The sequence below is a fragment of the Falco rusticolus genome, chromosome 9, assembly GCF_015220075.1.
Source record: "Falco rusticolus isolate bFalRus1 chromosome 9, bFalRus1.pri, whole genome shotgun sequence".
NCBI lineage: Eukaryota > Metazoa > Chordata > Aves > Falconiformes > Falconidae > Falco > Falco rusticolus.
In genome coordinates this window covers 12,699,943-12,720,926 of record NC_051195.1, presented here as the reverse complement: position 1 = coordinate 12,720,926, position 20,984 = coordinate 12,699,943, and the positions used below count along the sequence as shown (strand labels likewise).

Sequence of the window (20,984 nt, the reverse complement as noted above, 5' to 3'; positions counted from 1 at the left end):
ACTAAGACACTCTTTCAGCTTGCACGACATTGGAATTGTCCTCACATAGCTGAGCAAGGAGCAGGGGTGAGACTTGAGCTCCTGGGAGTTCACTGGCTCTTGAAACAGGAGGTAAGACTCTAATAAGATTATGTTTTCTGATAAAATGAGATAGTCCCTGTAAGGTAATTTAATAGGAGGAGATATGTGGGGACAGACAGTTTGATAAACTACAGCATATTTCAATACTTACTGTACTCAGGCCATCTGAAATGCGGACAATAACTTCAATCTCATCTTCCTTCTGCAAACCAAGAAAATTCCTTTGTTAGAGAGATGGTGTTTGCCCCGATTGGAAAAGGGACTGCCGATGTAAATGCGCCTCAGCAGGTAGATCAAAGTAACAACTAATACCACCAAGCCATCAGAGCAGAGGCCAGGAAGCCCCCCCAGAGGCTCCAGCTGCCGGGCTGCTTGGACTTTGTGTGGCTACTGTCAAGAGATGGTTGGTCTGGGAAACCCTGTTGTCCTGTAAAGAGCGAGTGAAAATCAGTCCTCTTTTTCAAGAAACGCTCCCTAAAAAGGCAGGATTGCTTCAAAATTCCTCTGTCTCAGTATACAGGATTTTGAAGGGTTTACCAAGTACTGTGTGCCCTTTCTGGGAAGGAGACGTGAAGGGTTCAATGCCTGTGATCCAGAATAAGGCTGCCTTTGGGCCATTGTCGCTGGGAGCACCTTTAACCCACATGGTTACATGGGCTAAAGGACTGTGACGTAGCTAGAGAGGCATCCCAGAACACTGCTTACACAGATCTCTTCTTCCTCCTGATGACGGCAGAGTCCCCTGGCTGAAGGCCAGAGGACTGTAACCACCCCTAAGCTCTTGGTGGAGTGCAGGTGGGGGGAGACAGGGGTAAGGAGTAAAGTTCTCTTTGCCGCAAGCTGGACAGACAGCTGCCAAAAAATTTGATAGCAGTGTCAGTGGCACAAGTCAACTGGAAAACAATATGATGAGTGAAGCATAATGTTTCAGAATTGCAAAGTATACTACACGTTTCAGAGGCAAATACATTGGCATTGTCCCTCAGAGCCACAGATCAAATTAAATGGAAGGAAATTCCACAAACACATGGAGCGCTGCCATTTCAGTGTACCTCTCTGTCGAGCTCCTCGATCAGCGTAACATTTCCAAGGTCCTCATCAACAGAAAAGTAGCGTCTTGATCCAGCTTCATAGGCCAGGCCGTACGTCACGGGATCTCCTTCTGGATCACTTCCATTCAGAGTGTACACATGGGTACCTGAAAAATCAGTGTCCATCAGCATTTCCCTGTGGTTACTTCAGTCAGTGAATGTTTCACTGGCCTGTTCCTTAGTGACTGAGCTACCTGGCGGCAGGCAAAGCTCTTGTGAATCAAATCCACTTACTGAGACATACGGAGAAGGAGACAGGTCAATAGCCCCGATTGCCACTTTTCAGCCTATTGGTTAAACTGAGTTTATCAGCGCTCGTTTCTCTCACCTCAGGCCCTTCCCTGTGGAACTGCGCCTAGATCAATACTGTTCACACCACAGCGTTTGCACAGATGACAAGCTCTTGGCTAACTCTCAGCCCCAGTGAGTCAGAAGCGATGCTGATGTACGACTGGGTGACAACCTCAGCGGTACCAAAATGCCCTCACGCACTTCTGCTCTACAGTAACAGTGGAATTGCAAGCGAGCAGGCAGAGGATCCAGCAGTCCAGAGCTCCCACAACACTGGACCCCAGCTCTGAAGCTCAGGAGACACAAGCGCATTTGCGGCTTTTCCATTTTCAGAACTAGTAGATGCAAAAGTCTTCTTTCCTACTTCACTCCCCCTCATTAGCTCCCTCTCATTAAATTCTCTGACACACCCACTCACGCTCATACCCACAAAGAAATTCTCCAAACTCATCAATGTATTTCTTTCACAAGCTGGGGAAAGAAAGGTTGTTAATTCTATTTTTGAACATTGGAGAAATTGGTGCCAGTTTTTCCAGTAAACTGACTTTGTTTATCAGAAGTCATACTTCCTGGGGGAGTTATAACACCCACGTTTGCAAAACATGGTGACAGCTTATTAGTACTATTTTTTAAACTTACATGTCTGTCATTCTACTGTGCTTTAATACCTTCATCCAAATAACTTCAAGCACTTTACAAATACCAGTTAACTGAGCCTGAAATATAAATCGCTGTTGTTTCCTTCCGATCCGCTATGCCTTGGGTAAGGTACCTGAGATACTCAGAACAGAAACTCTGCCTTACATCCAACAAAGCTCTCTCCACTGGAAATACTGTGGCTGAGCAGCTCACTGGTTAGTAGGGAGTTTGGCTTGTGCATGGAACACAAAGATACAGTGGAAGGATCCCTGCTAAGAAGGTTAGCAGAAAGTTAAGGAAGAACACAGTTAGCAGAAGACTCCAGTTTTAAACTGCTCTTAAATTGAGAGATTTTTAGTTCCGTACTCAAAAGCCGTAATCTTTTCCTCATATACCCTCCACAGTGGCAGTGGAGTGTTTCAGTGACCAGACCGACACGCTTCTATTTAACTCGAGCTTTGGTCGAGGTCCTGCCCACAGTACAGACAGGTCAGCTGCTTGAACATTTCCTCAGTTTTGCAGTGCAGCCTTCCACTCCTCGTTTGCTTATTCCTTGGCATGCAAAATGTAAAGTAAACAGATTGGTGGGCTTAATGGACACACAATGTCCAGGCATCAGCGGTGATCTTTGCATAGCAAGAAATTATGCCAAGCCACATAGGATCTGCGCTCACTTATGAGTAAACTCTCCTATGATAATTACCAAGGCAATATTGGGGTGACTTTACACAGAAACACGTTCCCATTGCAAATACCAGTGGGCCCACAGGAGCACAAACAACAGACCCTGTTACGAGCCAGCTCAGCCAGGTAACAAATAGCCAAGATCTGCAAAAGTGGTTCACAAAGCTACAAAACACTTCCCACATTTTTCGGAATTTTCCCACAAAATAGAGTAAAAAATAACAACACACCTGTAACCGAGGTCCCCCAAAATTATTAGGGAAAGACAATGAGCAGTCCGATGAGATGCTTTTCTGATTGTAACAACTGAACTGTGTAAGTACAAAGAAATGCAAGGAGAGGAATAAACTGGCACTGATATAAAATCATATCCTGCAAGTTCACCTGCCTCCTGGTACAGCTGTCTACATAAGAGATGGAAAATTGAAGACTGTTGAAGGTTCTGCAGCACCAGCACCGGCTGCATGTATTCCTGTTTTTCAAAAGCTTTGCTTTACTATCACAGCTGGGGCCAAACCGAGAATTCAGGTGTCAACTGTCAGCACCTCACTGATGTCATTATCAATACAGCACTTCTCTTCAGCCTTTTCCAGTCATTAGCAGTTTTTCCTACCTAGTCACTTTTCTCCCCTTGCTTTTAATTTTTCCTGCCCCTTCCCCTTTGCACACCACTGGCTGTCCTGCCTGTTTCTAGCCAAGGCGGATGGCTGTGGAGCTGCCATGTAGAGCAGAAACAGGACAGACACTGCAACCCACATCTGGGGTCTCTCGGAGTCCGGGGGCAACAGCCAGGCACAAGGTCGAGTGCCCTCAGCTGCCAACGGAACAAGAACTGCAGAGCACTCCTCGGGTATGGCAGGGCACGTGTGGGGAAGAACAGACTGCGAAAGTTTAGGTGAATACATTGGGACCTGGGCTTGCTCTCCTGATCACACAATTTTCTCTCCTACGTTTTTTTGGAATTCTTTTATAAGGAAAACAGTATTTTTCTTGCTGCTAAATATGAGAAGAAACATTGATATTGGTACAGACTGAAATTACTGAGGTTTCTGAGCAAGTAATGAAGGACATCATTGACCTTTACACTGGACTGTTTGCTTCCTACCTAAAGCTGATGCTTCTTCATTTTTCATAATATGGGACACTTGTGTGCCTTTTAAATTGGACTGTGGACCAAAATTTTTTTTCATAGCTTATTATTATTCCTAATTTTTTCTGAATTGTAATTTCACTGCACAGTACTCTCCATATCATTAACACCCCTGGGAACACTTCTCAGAAGAGTGTTAATGCCAATTAAAAATCTCCTCTCAGTGTGCTATCTCCAGCTGTTGAAAAGGAAGTAAATGGAAAAGCAGCTAAAATCTTATCAGGGAGTATGAAGAAAACAGTCTCTCCCTGTCAGAAAGATAAGGGAATAGAAGAGCCTGTACCTGGGGATATGGCAAACGCCGTGTGAGGGCCCCAGTTGGCAGAGCTGGATGCTCCTGGTACCTCGCGGATCGTGCAGCAGGCTGGGGTGGGCAGGTCTGGGGGAGCTGTCCACTGCTCCCTGCTACAGCTGCCTCCCGCGAGCCACACCAGGATTTCACTCTGCTTCCCTATTCCATCTTAAAAATTGTTTGCTCTTTGCTTCTGACACTAAGGCTGAACGGCTATCCCATGATGCCATTGCTCCATTTTACTTCATTTCTGACTTAAATTTATTCCTGACCAGCCTCTGCCCATGTGCTCTGGGGCTGGTGTTGCCCTTTCACTGAAGATATGCTCTCCCTCTCTGCTCTGCGACACTTGGCGATCAAACCCTCTCCCTGCCAAGTTAAACGAGCCAAGCACATTTTGGGCTCATGCTCAGTCTCCCGGTTGTCTTTGCCACCACAGCTGACATCTGTTAACGAGATGCTGAGAGGGACATCCATGGCCATGCTCCCAGGACAGGACACCTCTGCTCCCAGTGTCACTGCAAACACCATCTCGCCCAGGGTTACGTGCCTGCTGTCCACCTGTCTCAGCCAAAAGCCCATTTTCCCAGCAGGAAAGCTGATGTCAGTTAACGCAGAGCCTGCAGATGGACGCTTTGCACTCCAAGGTCATGCAAAGCAAAGGGAAGCTCAGGATCCTGGATGGCATGGACCACACACCAAGACTACCTCAAAACCAGCTCCTTTCCCATTCCCTACCAGCTACCGCTCTTTCCCCAGCACTGCCAGGTGACTCCTGCTCCCCCCCTGCACACCGCAGTGGCCGATGAAGCGGAGGCACGGCCTGGACTGGCATCCCCAAAGCCACGGCGGCTGCAGCAGCAGCACAAATGGCCCTGGCACTGCAAGTGCCTGCGGCAGGGACAGGGAGGTATGGCAGCAAGCGCTCCGCACGGGGCCCCAAACACTACTCCACCCACAGCAGCGGTGCGTCCCTGTGGCACCCACAGCAAGGAGAAGCCACCTGAGGGCAGTTTTCTGATGTACCTCCAGCTTCTGTTAGAAGAATAAAAACAAAGGCGAAGGCTGTAAGACCTGCGAGCCCCCGGCGCACCGCTGCGCAGTGCTGTACCATGCAGGGCTCCCCGTGCTGCGCGGCGAGGCGGGAGGCAGGCTGTGTCTAACGGTGTTGGTCCAGCAGCTCCTAGCTTTCCTAGGGGGGAGATTTTCATTTCTGCAAGAAGCTGAGCAGTTTTACACCTTTAAAAATTTAGCCTTCCCAGAGTCATCTGGATGCGAGGTCTTGGTGGGTCTCTAGATTTCAAGATGCAGCTTGGACTAAACTGTCCATGTCTGTGTCCTTGCCAGTCAGAAAGGAATTATCATTTACAAAAAGCAGCATGTTAATTCTTTTGCTCAGATATTTTTTTGTGACAAGGAGGGCTGAAAATAAACAGTGGGCAGAAAAAATTCCTTGCAGGTCCCGCAGCTACTGTGCCTGTGGCGAATACAATACAGAAACACATACACAGAGATGGCAGAGTGCCAGGGAAGGGATCACTGAGCACTGAAGGAAGGACTGGGAAACACGTTAGCAGGGACTCTCAACAGTTTGGGGACCATCAGTTGGATCAGGGTGATAGAAATGGGGAAGGAACAATGGGTACCAGAGGGGACAAGAGTCTCTCCACAGCCAGTTGTGAACAGTGGGAAGAAACAAGACCAGGAGCGTGTAGGAGCAACAGGGGGAGCCTGAAGGATGGAGAGACGTGAAGTGGTCGGTCAGCCAGGGGTAAGTAGCTGGCAGATCAAAGAACTACCTCTGCAAACCGGCTGTTAATGGAGAAGAGTGCATACTTGTTGGGGGCATGGGGAAAAAAAGAAAGGAAAACTGCGAGGATGAGGGGCACGCAAAGATCTCCAAAGCACTGACGATGCTTGGGCTTTGAGAGAGTAATGAACTTAGGCCTTCTGCGTACGCTTCAATCCCTTGCTCTGCTGCTGTTCTCAGTCCCGCTCTGTCCCCACTATGAGGGCTTACAGGGATTAATGAGGTAAGATGAAACAAACAACCCGAAATAGCATCCTACACATGCCTTAAGACCCTCATTAGGAGCACACGTACATTTTGTATGTACACAGGCAGCTCTTCGCAAAGAGCTGCTCCCCCACCTGCCCTGCGGAACAGCCACACGAGCTGCAGCTGCTATTTCAGTTCTTAACTTTTCCCATTCTTCTTAAATCTGGCACTGAAAGGAGCTGCTGTTCTGGCCCTTCTTATCTCGAGGGGTCTTCATGCTCTGCAGCAATAAACAGGATCTGGGAATCTGCAGACAATTTCAAGCTTTCACACAAGAATACTGTTTGCTGTTTTTATGATAACTTATGCCACAATGCATGTATCTTGGTAGATCACAATGATCTACAAGTAAGCAAAATTTCACAAGGAAAAAGAAAGTAAAGGATGGTATGAGCACGATAACATGATTTTCTTAAATTTGATGCATTCCTGCAGCTGCAGCACTGCAATTTCTCTTTCTACAGTCATGTAGAGAATCCATTGTCTCCTTTTGGTGCTCCAGAAGGTTGCATGTCCCTTGCCTACAGATGCCTGGGAATATAACTAGCAGATGCCACTTTGCCAACTGCTTGTAATCTCAGCAGCGCCAAAGACTGTAAAATTCCTGGAAGTTTATTAAAGCTGCTGTCCATGGCATTGCTCACATCAGGCACCGGCTGCTGCCAAGAGAAGCATCTTGCCTATGACTCCAAATTTTATGTAAGCCCAGGGAAGACCGAATGGCAACCTGCCCATTTTCGCAGCACCTAAGCCTGAGTGAAGCCATCCAGAATCAAACATATGAAGGTTTTAATTCCCCTGTTCTGTCACTGATCATCCTGCTCAAACTGAAAGATGACTGCTGGAGTGAGGATTCTTGGGACCGGCCACCAACATGGGAAACCAGATGCCTTCTCCTCCTTCCGGAGGATGTCAGGGCAGAGGGATGAAAAGTAATAGCCTCCTCTGCGGTGTGAGGGGGGCCCTTACGGGGCCACAGAAAAGGGCCAGCCTGGTAGCCATTTAGCATGGGCAGTGTGTGAGTCCTCAGCAAGCTCTGGCATGAAACTCTGACTGTGGTCTGACACGTACACTGGTCATCTTTGCCCTGCGCAAAGCCAAACGCACACGCAGCACTGTGGCCCCAAAGCATGGGTACCATTCCTGCCCTCCTGCGGGAGCCTCTCTGCCAAAGCATCCCCAAGGAGCAGCTGTGCCGACATGGGCAGTGCGTAGTAGCAGGAGTTTGCACCAAGCAAATCCCGAGAAGCCATGCACCAAGGGAACTTGCCAAAGTGCTTTCAGAAGACAGGACACTGTGGTACTCGCAGCTTTTAGTCAAGGTGTTCTGTGAATTAGCCCAAAGAAACACTGGCAGCTGCCCAGCAAAGCTACCACATTTTGATTTCTCAAAAGTAAGGTCTTATCTCCCTTTCTGAAGGGTTTCTCTAGGCCTTTTGCAAAAGCCTAGACTCAATACTTCCTAACCTTTCACCTCAGAGAAACGCTTTTGGTGGCACCTTTGGAGCTCTAAGCCAGAAGGTGCTTTTCTTTTGTCTTTTAAAGCACGTTTATACAGCAAATTAGAAGTACAAGCCAGCCAATGTAAACACATTCTGGATGAAGCCAGCAGGCATGAGTCACACCAGCACCGAAGACAGAGCAGCTTGAGCTTCAGCACTGCTGCAACCAAAGCATAAACCCTCCAGGGACCTCGATGTACCTAGTCTAGTTGCTAACGTTACCATAGCACGTGTGAAAGCCCATCACATATTTGTCATTATTCTTACTCAGGCCAGTTACAAGAGCACTAACACAGGCTCTGATCCCTCACACTGCTGCTTTGCTGACAAGGCATGCACGTTTTCCTTCTTTGCCTGCCCAGAGTCCCAGATCAGATGTACTGGGTCCCAGTGCTGGAAAATTACTGCTGTCCTTTGCTGCTGCAGGGAGTGCTGTCACCTGAGACACCGCGTGGCCCTGCGGTCCTGATAGAAGGACGTCTTTGCCTGTGTTGCTGCTGTGTGCCATCTCCAGCTCCCCATCCCCAGGCAGGAGGCTGGAGGTTCCCAGCTGTGGCAGGGAGAGGCCGATGCTCTGTAGATGCCTGCGAGCTGGCACCACACCAGGGGACAGGAGTTCGATGGCAAGCCGGTGCGTTGTACTGCTTGCGGTTTGAGCGGTTGAATTGGCAAACATCACCCCAACCAAACCGAGTCAGGGTCCCATTTTGCAGCTCCCCGGGCTTACGAGCCTTACCTACGCTACGAGACAAGCGATTGTGCCAGCTAATCTTACTCCAGCAATCAGCAGGGCTGTCCAGATCACTAAGGCCAAGCGAGTGTGGTTTCCATGTGACTTCAGGCAGAAGTACAGCAAAAATCGCAGCTCTTTGGGCTGCCTCTGGCTTTTGCAAGTGCCACTACATTACTGTTGGCCTTCAGCCGAGGTTTCCATTTAAGCTTGACCAAGCTTATAGCAAATCCCTGCTGCATCAGAAGCAAGCTCTTTTTCAGTTCATCGGCTAGATGCGTCACTTCTGTGCTGTGTGCCGCCTTCTCCCCCTCCTGTTCTCTGGTTAAGCAGGCAAAGGAGAAGTCACTGCTTCCCAGCCACCCTCTCCCCATCCCCTAGCATGCCCGGTGTGGATCTTGGCTGGCATTAACACCGATGGGCCAGAAACGGAAACTTGGAGCAAACCCCAGGCAGCTGCCTTCCAAAGCAGTGAGTGATCCCTAGTCACTTTTAGGAAGGCAAAGATGGCAGCATCAGTCTTCCAGAAGAGGCTGTTCCCTCCGGATCCTTCCCTCACCTCCCCAAGCTGCCCAAGCCCTGGGAGGACAGGGGTTTGGATGCACCCCCCCGTGCAGCCATCTTTCTCCTCTGTGCATGAGGGTAATAAATGGGTGCTTTGGTACCCAATTTGCAATAGCTAAATACTCTTCTGATTTAGCCCATAAAAGCTACAGACAAACAGGAGCAAATCCTAAACAAAACCACAGAGCGATGTTTGAAGAAAAGGTAGTGTTCATCACTGTAATGTATTTTACATAAATTTTTTTAAATGTTAGGAAATTATTCTTCCCCGTGGAAAATACAGATTATAAATCACCCTTCTGTTCTTAATTTTTCTTAATGCAACTACAGTTAAAAGAAGCATAAACAGACCTGCCTCAAAACGCTGAAAGCTGAAAAATATACTAGTTCTTGAATTTTCAATAAAACAAAACTAAACCTTTTTAAAAAACATCAGTTATTTAGACAAAGCTGTTTTCACTCCATCTAGAAACATTTTCTACTATTTGTACTGTAAACATGAAAAAAATGGGATAACTGTTCAAAGGAAATCATCCTTCTGTTACTTTTTAATGCATAGCTTGCTCTTCCCAAGGCTGATAAAATTATTAGCAGCTAGCCTTTCTTCTCATAAGCATTTACAAAAGTTGTAAGAAGTCCCTCGCCACCATGGATTTATTTCTGACCCCAGAAGGTCTGTGCCTTGGTACTGTGAATAGGCTGGTGGACCAAGAAAAGGAGCTAAAATGCATGTTTTAAATTACAGCTACAATTCAAACAGGTCATTTTAAATTGAGGCTGATTAAAAGCTTGAGAGAAAAACATTTAAGACCACAGTATATAATAACAACTTACAACCAAACAGATGTTGCTAATCAAAAGAGCAAGCAGCTCCGGTTTCACAATTTAAAGATACTGATTTTAATACTGACCAACAGGTGTGTCCTCCGAAAGGCTGAGAAGTGCCATGTTCCCATTCGTGCTTCTGGCTCCATTATCGAAGAAATAGGGGGCATAATTTGCCTGAACTGCAATTAAAACAAAACAGAAGGCAAAGAAAAGCATTTTGTAGGTGGCAGTTATTTGGCTTTGTTGCCTGACTCTCAGTAACCAGGAGGTGTTTTGGGAATACTATGAGTGTGTCACATACCCAGTTGCTGCAACGGACTTTCAGAAATATATCCATACAGATTTTTTAATAAAATTACTCCTACATGCCACTGTGCCAGTATTCATACAGCAGCAAATAGAGAGTATATGAAAAAAAAAACACAAACAAACAAAAAAAATCCACCAACCAAAACCAACAGAAACAAAACAAGTAGCAGGATCTCTCTAAAACATCTCCATCAGTTCCAGACAGCTTGCAACGACTGTACACCTCTCCCCTGCTCTACACATGCAAGTCTGAAATTTTCCCAGTGCCTCGGTACCTTACCCAGTATTCTAAACACATTCTGTCTTAAAATTACGCCTACTGCATGAGCAATTAGCCATAATTAAATAGTTACTTACTTGCTGCCAGACAACAGCAAACAAAGTTAAAAAAAAAAAAAACAAGAAACAACAAATTAGTTGTCATTCTACTGACTGACTGTTAAGAGATTCAAAATAACCCCTTGGAAACAAAACTCCAAATACATTAACACAGAGGGTGACATTTGCAGGGGGAACAGTTGCCAAGGAAAATATTTCAGGACATTATCACATCAGTAAAGATTATTACTGGATTTAAGGTTGTGCCTGCATCCTCCTGTATTTTTATTTAACAAAGTGATTCTTGTACTCACCCAGGCAAATGTGCATCAAACTGAGAAATAAGGAGGGGCTGAAATGCCTTACATGCTTCATCCCACTGAAGAACGGGCCAATTTTTTTCTCTGCTTCAAGGGACTGGGATATATTTTTTCCTCTCTGAAAGGTCCAGGAAAGTGTCCTTCAGACTGATGTAGCGAAGAAATGTGCAAGAGGCAGTTAACAGATGCTAAGATGTTAAGCGGATGACACGTCTTAACTTCTGAGGAATTTAAAGAAGCTCCTTCCTACCACCTAATTAGACCAATTACTTTGCAGGGAGCTGTGGGACTCATTTCTGAGACAAGATTTGGAGGAATCAGTGTAACTCTCATAGGCTCTGCTGTTAGTAACTGTATTTGTGCTGTCCAAACACACAAGTCAGAGAGAAGGTAAAGTAGAAAGCTGTTTTCTTTCTGAACTCTGTCTTTAGTTCTCCAAGCCGGTATTGTGTTTTTGAGAACTACACCAGATTTCCCTTTATTTTAGCTTTGATAATCTTGAGAAACTACAGAGGCAGAAAATCTAACATTAGTAACAAACAGTAAATGTAATTGTTACTGTTTTAAAGGAAAATCACAATTATGATAGCAAAAAATACAGCAAAATTGCCTACCAAAAATGCAGAAGTCAAAATGTTCTTTTCATGAGCTGGCCTGATCATCTAGTTCTTAAACTGCATGAATTTCTGAAAGCATCTTTTACATTCAGCAGGTAATTTTTCACCAACATACTAAACAGTGTATTTAACACTGTATTTAACTAAACAGTGTGGAAAAAAAATGACAAAGTAGCTTTAGTTCATTGCTTGGTTTGGTTTTCTGCACATAAAAGGTGTTTATTTAAAATATCTGTCATCCAATAATTGATAGCATTAACAAATCAGCCAGTCTGGGAAGTTGTTCACAGGCAAAGCTTTTGGCTGCTTAAAAGGAACTTTATCAGTGGTGATACTTCGCCTCCAATCAAGGAGATGTTTACATAGCGGCTTAGCTGTTTAAACTTCACCCGAGGTAAAGCACTTGCCCTTTAAGGATGTGTTCGCTAATGGAGTTTCCTGCTTTTTAATTAATAGCCTGCGTGAAAGCAGTGTCTAAGAAATTAATCAGTCAAAGAGCTTTCTGTTGCAACGCTTGAAAAGATGAAGTTTTTTTCCTGGCAGAGACCCTTGACACCAGCAGTGACTCGCTGCCTGCAGCATGGGTGCTGGAGGGATGGGGGCTAGTGGGATGGGTGCTGGTGGGATGGGCACTGGTGGGATGGGCGCAGCTGCCAGCACCCTGGCAGCCTGTGCCCACACACAGGTCTCTGGCAGAGGTCACTGCTGGATGACTCGATGGTGCCGCCAAGCCCTCAGCACCTTCTCATGGCTGGAGGCCATTCCTGCTATGGCAGTGCTGCTTGGCTGTGCCGAGCGCCCAGGTCGCATGCAGCTCTGTGGGACGCTGCCTGTCCCGCGTGTGTCCGGCTGGGCAGCAGGCAGGCAACCACTGCTCCCTCGGGAACAGGCTGGGGACATGGAAAGCAAGTGCAGAGCTAGGAAGTAGCTTCAGACTGGGCAAGAGCAGAGATTTTTGGCTTCCTAATTATCCATGTGTTTTATCATTATTTGCTAAGGTTTTGGAAAAGAGGAGGTAAGTGTTCCCTAGACCTAACCCTATGGACAGTCTGCCTTCCATCCCCAGCCTGCGGGGTGCCGAGCTAAAGGTGGGCAGTGCTCCGGGGCTACCTCTCATCACACATACAGGAGAGGGACAGGCTGGGCAGTTTCTATGTATTTTTCCTACAGAGGGAGCTGGCAGTTAGATCCCGCTGCATATGTATAGCATACCTTACCCACCGGCTGCTGAAACGGCAGGTAAAGGAATGATGGAGGGGGCTGTGGCAGAGAAGCCTTGCTGCAGCTGCAGTGCTGTGATGCTCCTGCGCTGCCGGCAGGGCAGTTCTGCACCTCCAGGTTCCCCTGGACCTGCTGGGAGGGCAGCTCTGCCTGCAGAACACATCAGCCGTAAGGCTCCCAGAAGGGTAAAAGTAAAACTTTTGGGCACAGTATTAAGGAAACTCACCATCCGTAGTGGAACTTGGCAGAGGATGGTACAGAGAGCAAAAGCCTAAAAAGGTGCCTTAAGGGATCAGACAAATTAATGAAGGTTAGGTTCATCGGTGATGAGCAAATGCGATGATACAGGTGCAAACCCTGGCTCGGTAAGGCACTAAATTACCAACTGCCAGAAGCTCAAAAGTTAAACCGGGGGAAAGCTGTTTGCCATCTTGGTCTTTTCCTAACCCTCTCCTACAAGATCAGACCTTAGGTGTGACTCCATATGCCTGTTCCTGTAGAGCAGCGTTTGCAGAGGCTCCGTGCCGAACCAACGTGTGACTTCAGCAGCGGCCTGTGAAGCTCGGGGGAACCTGCAGCAGGCAACTAAGAAAAACAAATGTATTTTTAGTGCATTTCAATTCACATTATGTGGATCCAAAGCTGAAAACTGTGTGGGAGGGGATACACATATAGAAGATGGATATAAATGTAGTCCCTGTTACAGATTTAACCATGTCACCACTGTCAAAAGTGATATTAAACTCCTGATAAAATTACAGAAATGCACCTGCGTGGTGCCCGAAAGGAAACACAAATAGCACCTAAATGTCCTCTCACCTGCCTCCTCAATCTGGAGCTAGCAACACACTTTTTTTCTACAGAGTATTTTCCTAGAAAAAGTGATGGAGAGCTCTTGTCAAAGTTAATAGCTATCTGTTCCCCTGGTTGCATCCCCTGGGGATCTAAATCTCTAGGGCCTGCATCTCCAAGGAAGCAAAATATCTCACTCCTCCTGAATTTCAATGAGTTTGAGCTCTTAATCCCCTTAGAATTTGAAAACCTAGCTAATACATGCCTATGCACACTCAGATACGTACCTAACACAGCAACACTCTGACAGAGTATTTTTTTCTGTCAGAAAATATGCTTTGATCAAAGCTAATACAGCTCATGGAGCCAGGCTGATTTTGATGAATTTTTTCCTTTGGAAGAAAAGGGGCACGAGAGGGTTTCAGGAGAGCAATATATTCTGTCCCAACCATTTTAGGAATGGAAGGATCCCTCTCTCTATGTAGAAGAAACTTTCTGCTTCATATATTTTTAGCATATCAAGTAGCAAGAAACATTAAAAAAGAATGAAATATGCCCATCTGATCTGAAACAATTAGCTTCCCAGGGCGTTCTGTTTGTTTACTATTCAGCATGAAAACAAATCTAGAAAGATCCAATATTTTCAGAACAAAACTTCTGGGTTTGGGCCACTGATTAACAATATCTACTCCAGTTTTTAAGAAAACATGAATTTTTACGAAATAAAAACTTAAACATTGAAGGATACTACAATAATGCAATGAATATTTTTGTGGAATTCACCCCTTCTGGCCGTAGCTTGGGCGGTACTGGTGGTACTGGTGCAGCATGGCTGTAGCTGCTGCTTTGTGCATCGTGCAGCCCCCTGGGATGCTCTGAGCCATGGAGGCTTCTCTTCCCCTAGCACAAACCCATACCTTCACACCGAAACCAGACCCCTCCAGGACACAGGGGCCAGACACAAAACTAACCACACATGAGCCCCTTCCAGCTCCTGCCCTCTTATCCTTGGAGTAAAAGAGGATCTTGGAAGACCTGGGCCCCAACACACTTGGTTTTCTTAGCTCTAAACCCCAATTTAAGCTTAAGACTAGTAGTCTTCCTTAAGCAAGTATGGCTGACAAGAAATGGGCTTCCACCAGTACTGAGAGCTGCCCTTTTCCTGATTCCACGTCCCTGCATATGGGAGTCATGGGCCCCACCAAGACAGTTGTTCTTGAGCCCAGTCCCAAAGCCCAACTTAAAACATAGGCCAGGCTAGAACCAGCAAGACACCAACACTAAACCGGCACATAAAGTGCCAAAAGACCGCAGCCCCCCACACGAGGCAGTGATACCAGTATGAGCTCAGGGCTTCCCCCGCTGCGGGCTGGGAGGAGGTCTGCAAGGAGCTGGGAGGAGGTCTGCAAGGAGCAAGTGCCCCAATCCGGCACTGGCATCCCAGCTGGCACGCACAGCACCCATGCTGGCAGCCAGGGCTGGGAGGGCAAAGACCGAGCTGGCGCAGAGATAAATTACTCTTTCCACATTGTGGGTGGCCCGTCCACCTCAGGGCAATCACATTAGAGCTGCCTACCTGGGGAATGCCTGCCTGGCATACAAATGTGAGGTTTCCATGAGTCGCATTTCAATCAGGTTTTGGATGCTTACATGCATTTGCAATTTAAAAATACAGAGAAACATAAAATTAAAGAAATAACCGAGATTAAATTATCTACCACTGTTCTGCTTCCATCCGAGTTAAAAGCCCCTCTGTTCTAGACTCTGGACAATATTGGTAAGTAATGAAGTTCAAATCCATATAATAACAACTCCAGCTACTCTTTTTCCTATGCTTGTCCTCCCATTCTGGATGCATATGACATTAAGCATTACCTTGGAACGGAATATTCAGCATTCTGTGTGTGCATTTGTGTCTGCAAATAAATTCAACATAAAAAGTGCTGCACACTTTAGATAAACCTCAGCACATGCAGAAAGAGTCCAGCTTACACCCTGGCCTTCCCCTCTCTACATCATGTGCTAAGGAGCTGTGGGAGTTCCCATGACACCCGGAGACACCTGCACAGAGCCATTCACTCAGAATCGCTCCAGGCAATAGCCACGAAGGAGGGAAGTGGAACCTCAGCCGTTTTCAAGACCCTTCTCAAACCCCTCCCTGTTCTCACATCTTTAAAGGCAATAGGGAAGGTCTTACTTAGCTTTGAAAGCAAAGCAAGAGGAGCAGGCTGGGCCTGTGACGCAGGCCACAGGCCAGAAAGGCACCCTAACAGCCCTGAGCTTGGCACAGCTGTAACCACAGCTGGGCTGTTCCTTGCACACTGAAGGGTCAGTCCATGAGCAAGTCCCATGGCATGGAGCAAGCAACAGTTGTCCAAGCTGGTCTGCAAACATCTTCACAGCAGCAGGATGTGCTAAGGTAAATTCCATGTAACACACACACTTGTTGCTTGGATGTTTGCTCCCTGGCTGGGACCTGGGCAGAGGGCATAGTGCTCTCTGTTTCAGTGCAAGCAGAGAGATGAGACAGAGTCAAACGCACAATTCCCACCACAAACAAAACACAACACTTGTGTCTCTCCGAACTACATCACTCCTCCCTTTCAAAATCTCCCCCCAGAGGACTGAGAGACGATTTATACTGGGGCACATCACTGTTCTCCACCAACTTCCGATACTACAGAGCACAAATGATGGTGAAAACCCAGGAACAACTGTTGATGACTGTTTCAGATTACTTTTTCTGGCAGTGAAGTATTTTACATGAGCTATCCTTCACATTTTCCTAGCACAACAACATACCTTCTGTCTGGCTGCCAAGAGAAACTGTGGGAAGTGCTGGGGGATCCACAGGAACTGATCCAGTCTGATGGCAGGAGAGAAGAGCCCAAAGTCCCTCAGATGTCTTCACTGTCCATCGCTATCTCTATGTTTTGAATTACCAACTACAAGAGGGAAGTGGGCTTACAATACCACTGCGCAGTAGGAACAGCAAAAGAGAAACACTCCCATGGTTTTGGTGGTTAAATCTAACCAGACACACATGCTTGAGCCCTTGGCCACGATCACCAGACTCTGATCTTCCCTGTTGCCAGAACAAATATGCCACCTCCTATATAAGAGTTTATGCATCTCTCCACAGCCCACTCCCATCACTTGGGGTATGCAAATTTGTTAAAACAACATGGAATTCTTTTAGTCCTGCAACATTCAGATGCAAACCAACAAACACCTCTTTCTCCCTCTAACTGGGTTAGTCTCTTGTTATTCATTGAGTGAGTTTATCACTTTTACATCTGCAAGGAAAATGGTCTCATTGTTACAGGTCTGACTCATGGGGGTCTAAGTTCAGTTTTCATCTCTACCACAATCAATCTATAAATAATTAGCCTAAGATCATAAAATTCACATTAAAGTAATCAAAAGACAGTGATGTGACCACTAATGAACTTGGTCAAATTTATAAACCTCTCTCAGCTCAGCAATAGAAAGCTGGAAGTGATACTCTGCTGTTTGTGGAGTTTAAAGATCAACATGACCTGTGACTCAGTTGCCTACACACACTTTTTTATATTGCAGCTCCACGGAGCAGCTATGCTAAACCTCAGCAGTATACAGGGGGCTGGTAAGACCCTGGACAGAATCACAGAATCATAGACAAGTTTGGTCTGGAAGGGATCTTCAAAGGTCACCTAGTCCAAACTGCTCTGCAGTGAGCCTGGACACCTTCAACTAGACTGGGTTGCTCAGAGCCCAGTCCAACCTGGCCTTGAGTGTTTCCAGGGATGGGGCATCTACCACCTCCCTGGGCAACCTGCTCCAGTGTTCCACCACCCTTGTTGAAAGAAATTCCTTCCTTGTACCTAGTCCGATAAAACACATACCATGAGGAAGACTGGTAACTCAACTGATACAGGAAGATACTCCCCACAAAACAGAAGAAAAACATTCTTCATTTGTGGAAAGGAAACCCACGATTTAGAGAGGGACTACAAGCATCTGACCACAAGTATTATGTCAACTTGAAACTCCTTGGAGTGTCCTAAATTGGATAACAAGGACAGAAGCATCCAACATGGCTGGCTGCTTTGGAAATTCTGGGACAAAGTTTAGGCAAACAAGTGATTCAAGCTTGCACACAAACTGCAGTTTCTTCAGGCAAGATGTAGCACATTATCTTTGTCCTTGATGTGGTAAATCTTGGCAAAATCCACGTAACCAGAGGCTTGATCTCCTTTTAAGAGCTAGGTTTTCTGGTACTTGGTTATGCCTCAGTGTCAGAAGGCAATTTTTTTTTTTGTTTGGTTTCATCATTTTTAAGAATTGCATACACCTTTAGACTGTATGTGATCTACTTTTGCTCTCTTATGTCTTATAAAGAAATCAGAGAACTTATAAATTAAGACTCACATGTCAAAACTAGCAACCTTTGTCTTGGACTTTGACAAAGTATCTCAATTATTAGGACCAGTAAAAAATTTCCATCCATCATCAGTTTTTCTAATATGCAAATCAGGTTTTGGTTTTAAACATTTTCACCTTCATTCTTTGGGACATGTTCGTATTGCACTAAAGCCACATTTCATTTTGAAATATTTTAATTTTTTTTCATAAATTTTGATTTAATATTATTCCACAGAGAAACTGAAAATATCAGGGGGAACGAAACATAGATTCCCTCCAGCCCTTTCCAGGTAGAAAACCCTCTGTTTTCCATCCTGCTGTACTGACAGTTACTGGCAGAACCCTCCGCTCCAGCCATTCGTGAGGGGTGGGTACGCTCTTTGTTGCGATGTGAGCAGAGGAGGACAGAAAGAAGGGGGTAACTTTGTTGGGGATAAGCAGGAAAGCCACAGAAATCGAGACCACAAGCCTTCTCCCAGCTCTGCAGCCTCCTGTTCATCCTGCACACATTTCGCTGTGCATACCCTCCCACCTCCCAGCCTGATCTCATATTTGATCGAGAGGAAAGCCAGCCTCCGTTATCCTCCAGAATGCACCTTTTTTCTCTTGCAGGCACCTCTCCCATTGCCCCTCTGATGGAGGCTGCCAAGCCTGGACCTGTGCAACGTGCAGCGGGACCACGTGGAGCCCTCCGGCAGCGAGGAGCAGCTGTGGAGGTGGCACACCAGCTCCCCTCCCACAGGCATGCCATCCCCAGCCCAGGCACCCCCGGCTCCCTTATCAGCACCGTACCCAGCTCTTCACAAGCCAAAAAAGCTTCCCACTCTCAGACATTAATGAAGGATTACTGATAAATTAACAGAAAGAAAATGCGTCCCTGAATAATCGTAATAATTCTGCCCCCAGCTGTTTTGGAGTAGTCCCATTGCTGAACGTGGGATATGTACTCACATATCTACATACATGCAACATCCTCATGCTAGCCTTTGAATTTCTTTCAGGTTATTTTCTTGTATTCTGCATACATTTGACATACAAAACAGTAAACACAGGAAGAAACTTCTCATATTTTCCAAATGGATAGCAAGGCTTTCTACAAGAGCATTGTATCCATACACATTCTCATATCTGTGAAAGTGCACTTTATAATCATGACCAGATCTGAGGGTGAGAGCTTTTTAAAAATAAAGAACCCAGACTGGAAGTCTACCTGCAGTAAAAACTGTTTATCTGTGTTCACTCCCACTGCCAGGAAAAGCTAGAAGGAAGTCTGAAGTCTTGTTCCAGTAACTGCTAGCGAAGTGCTCTTGTGAGGTTACAAGACAGACCTCGAAGGAGGAAAGACTCACTCTATTGTTTAACTGTGCACAGACCAAGACCAAATTATGGAGGTATGTACGCTCAGTATTTCATAAGGCACAAAATAACGTCAGATTTTCCTGCCTCTAACTCCTCAAATGGCCTGATATAGTTGAGTCAGACCAGAATCTCCCCTTGCTGGGGGAATGCTTTAAATGCCAAACTCCACACATATATCTAAATAAACCCAATTTTCATAAACCCCAGTTTACTGGACTTCTGATAGCATTTCTGCTAGGCACAAACTGCGAGAAATGACTCACCGCACTGCATCAAGAATCAATAAAAGTTACCCAGGCAGCAGAGCAAACACACCAAGGCAATGGTCTCGGAACAGGAAGCACCCAGGGCTCCTTATGACAAAGTGGTCTTAAAAACTGAGTAACGCCATTCGGTGAGGTCAGCCAGCCCCATTATTTCGCATACCACAACACATTTAATGCCACGCTACGGTTTTATACAACGCTGCCGTGAGGGAACCACGGCCATTATGTCCTTATCTCTGCAGGAATTAACAAGTGACAATGGGAGGGAAAACAAGAGGGAGAGCAGACACCTAACATCTAGCAGTGTTAGCATTTCCACAGCGAGTTTCAAACAGATGTCAAAGTCCTTCCCAACAAAAAGTGGTGTTTTGTGGGGTTTTTTATCCTTTTTTTTTTCCCAGATAAAGAGACAGTGCTTTCATCCCTTCAGAAAAAATGCTACTTTGCCAAACAAAAATCTCAGAGCAGTTGCCTGCACGATTTATCATGAGTTATCGTCATTCACTGTCAGTGTGGGTGGCAGCAGAGAAGGCTTAGGGAATTCCTGGGAAAAAGAAGTAACTTTCGCAGTGCTTCATCTCAGATATGGCTCCTCCTCATTGTAGTCTGCTGAAGAGTGTTTTATAGTGTTTGCAGGTAACTGGGGGAAGCAGAACACTTGCCACAGCTGCTAAGTAATTAAGTTCCTGCTAAGCCACTTTACTAGCTTTGAGGCTTTTAAAGACCACTGCAAAATCTATTTACAATTCAGTAACCTTGCTTCTTTGGAAGCTACATATCACTCTCCTCATTTTATTTTGACAGGGATAGAAAAAGAACAAATAGTGCCTAGAATATCCAGGTATATTTAGATAGCCTACATTCACTTCGGCAGAATGATCTCTGATGGATGTGGTGCCACGGAGCGTGACACAGATCTGTGTGAAGGATGCCATTTAGCAGCCGACAGACAGTCCAAGTTATTTATGGAAGAACTAGTATTGTTCATTGTTTTGCTTGTAAAAATTGTACGTATAACTCAGAGTTGGGGTGTGAATAACGAATGAATCAAGATTTTATAGTTTACTCTGTGTGGCTGAGAAAAATAACAAGACTTGTCAAGGCAGAGGAAAGATATGTTTGTGTTCTCCCCATAAATCTGGCTGCTGTGCATGCCATGGACGTCACTGCATAGATGCCCTGCTTACAAGGCAGTAATATAACTTGTTGAACCAGGGGATGTATGAAAATTAAACATGCTCCTTTCACTGCCACGTATAACCAAACTCAGCTGTTCAGTAGAGCAGTGGCGTGAACGCAAAGACTGCAGGTGAGCTAAAGCCCTTGCTAGAGGTCAGCTCTAGCCCACACCAGCACTTCAGCCACAGGGGCTGCTGCCATCCCTGGGTTTTACTCAGGTAAATGCGTGACGCAGTGGTTGCAGATGGGTCTTCCTATGACCTCTCGTAGGAACGCAGGTGTGTGCCT

General features: G+C 45.9%; 1 protein-coding gene across 3 annotated transcripts in view; it reads right to left on the bottom strand.

Moving 5' to 3' along the window:
- CDHR1 (cadherin related family member 1) overlaps positions 1 to 11,021 on the bottom strand; it is a 50,699-nt gene extending 39,678 nt beyond the window's left edge. For 2 of the 3 annotated variants that reach the window (XM_037400866.1, XM_037400868.1), the window contains exons 1-5: positions 10,853 to 11,021; positions 10,578 to 10,580; positions 9,995 to 10,090; positions 1,134 to 1,279; positions 233 to 283 (exon numbers count right to left, since the gene is read on the bottom strand). In XM_037400866.1, the coding sequence (XP_037256763.1) occupies positions 233 to 283; positions 1,134 to 1,279; positions 9,995 to 10,090; positions 10,578 to 10,580; positions 10,853 to 10,913 (357 nt within the window). In that variant the 5' untranslated portion in view covers positions 10,914 to 11,021. The remainder of the gene's footprint in view (positions 1 to 232; positions 284 to 1,133; positions 1,280 to 9,994; positions 10,091 to 10,577; positions 10,581 to 10,852) is intronic. The other variant, XM_037400867.1, reaches the window with a different exon arrangement.
- Positions 11,022 to 20,984: the final 9,963 nt, after the last annotated feature.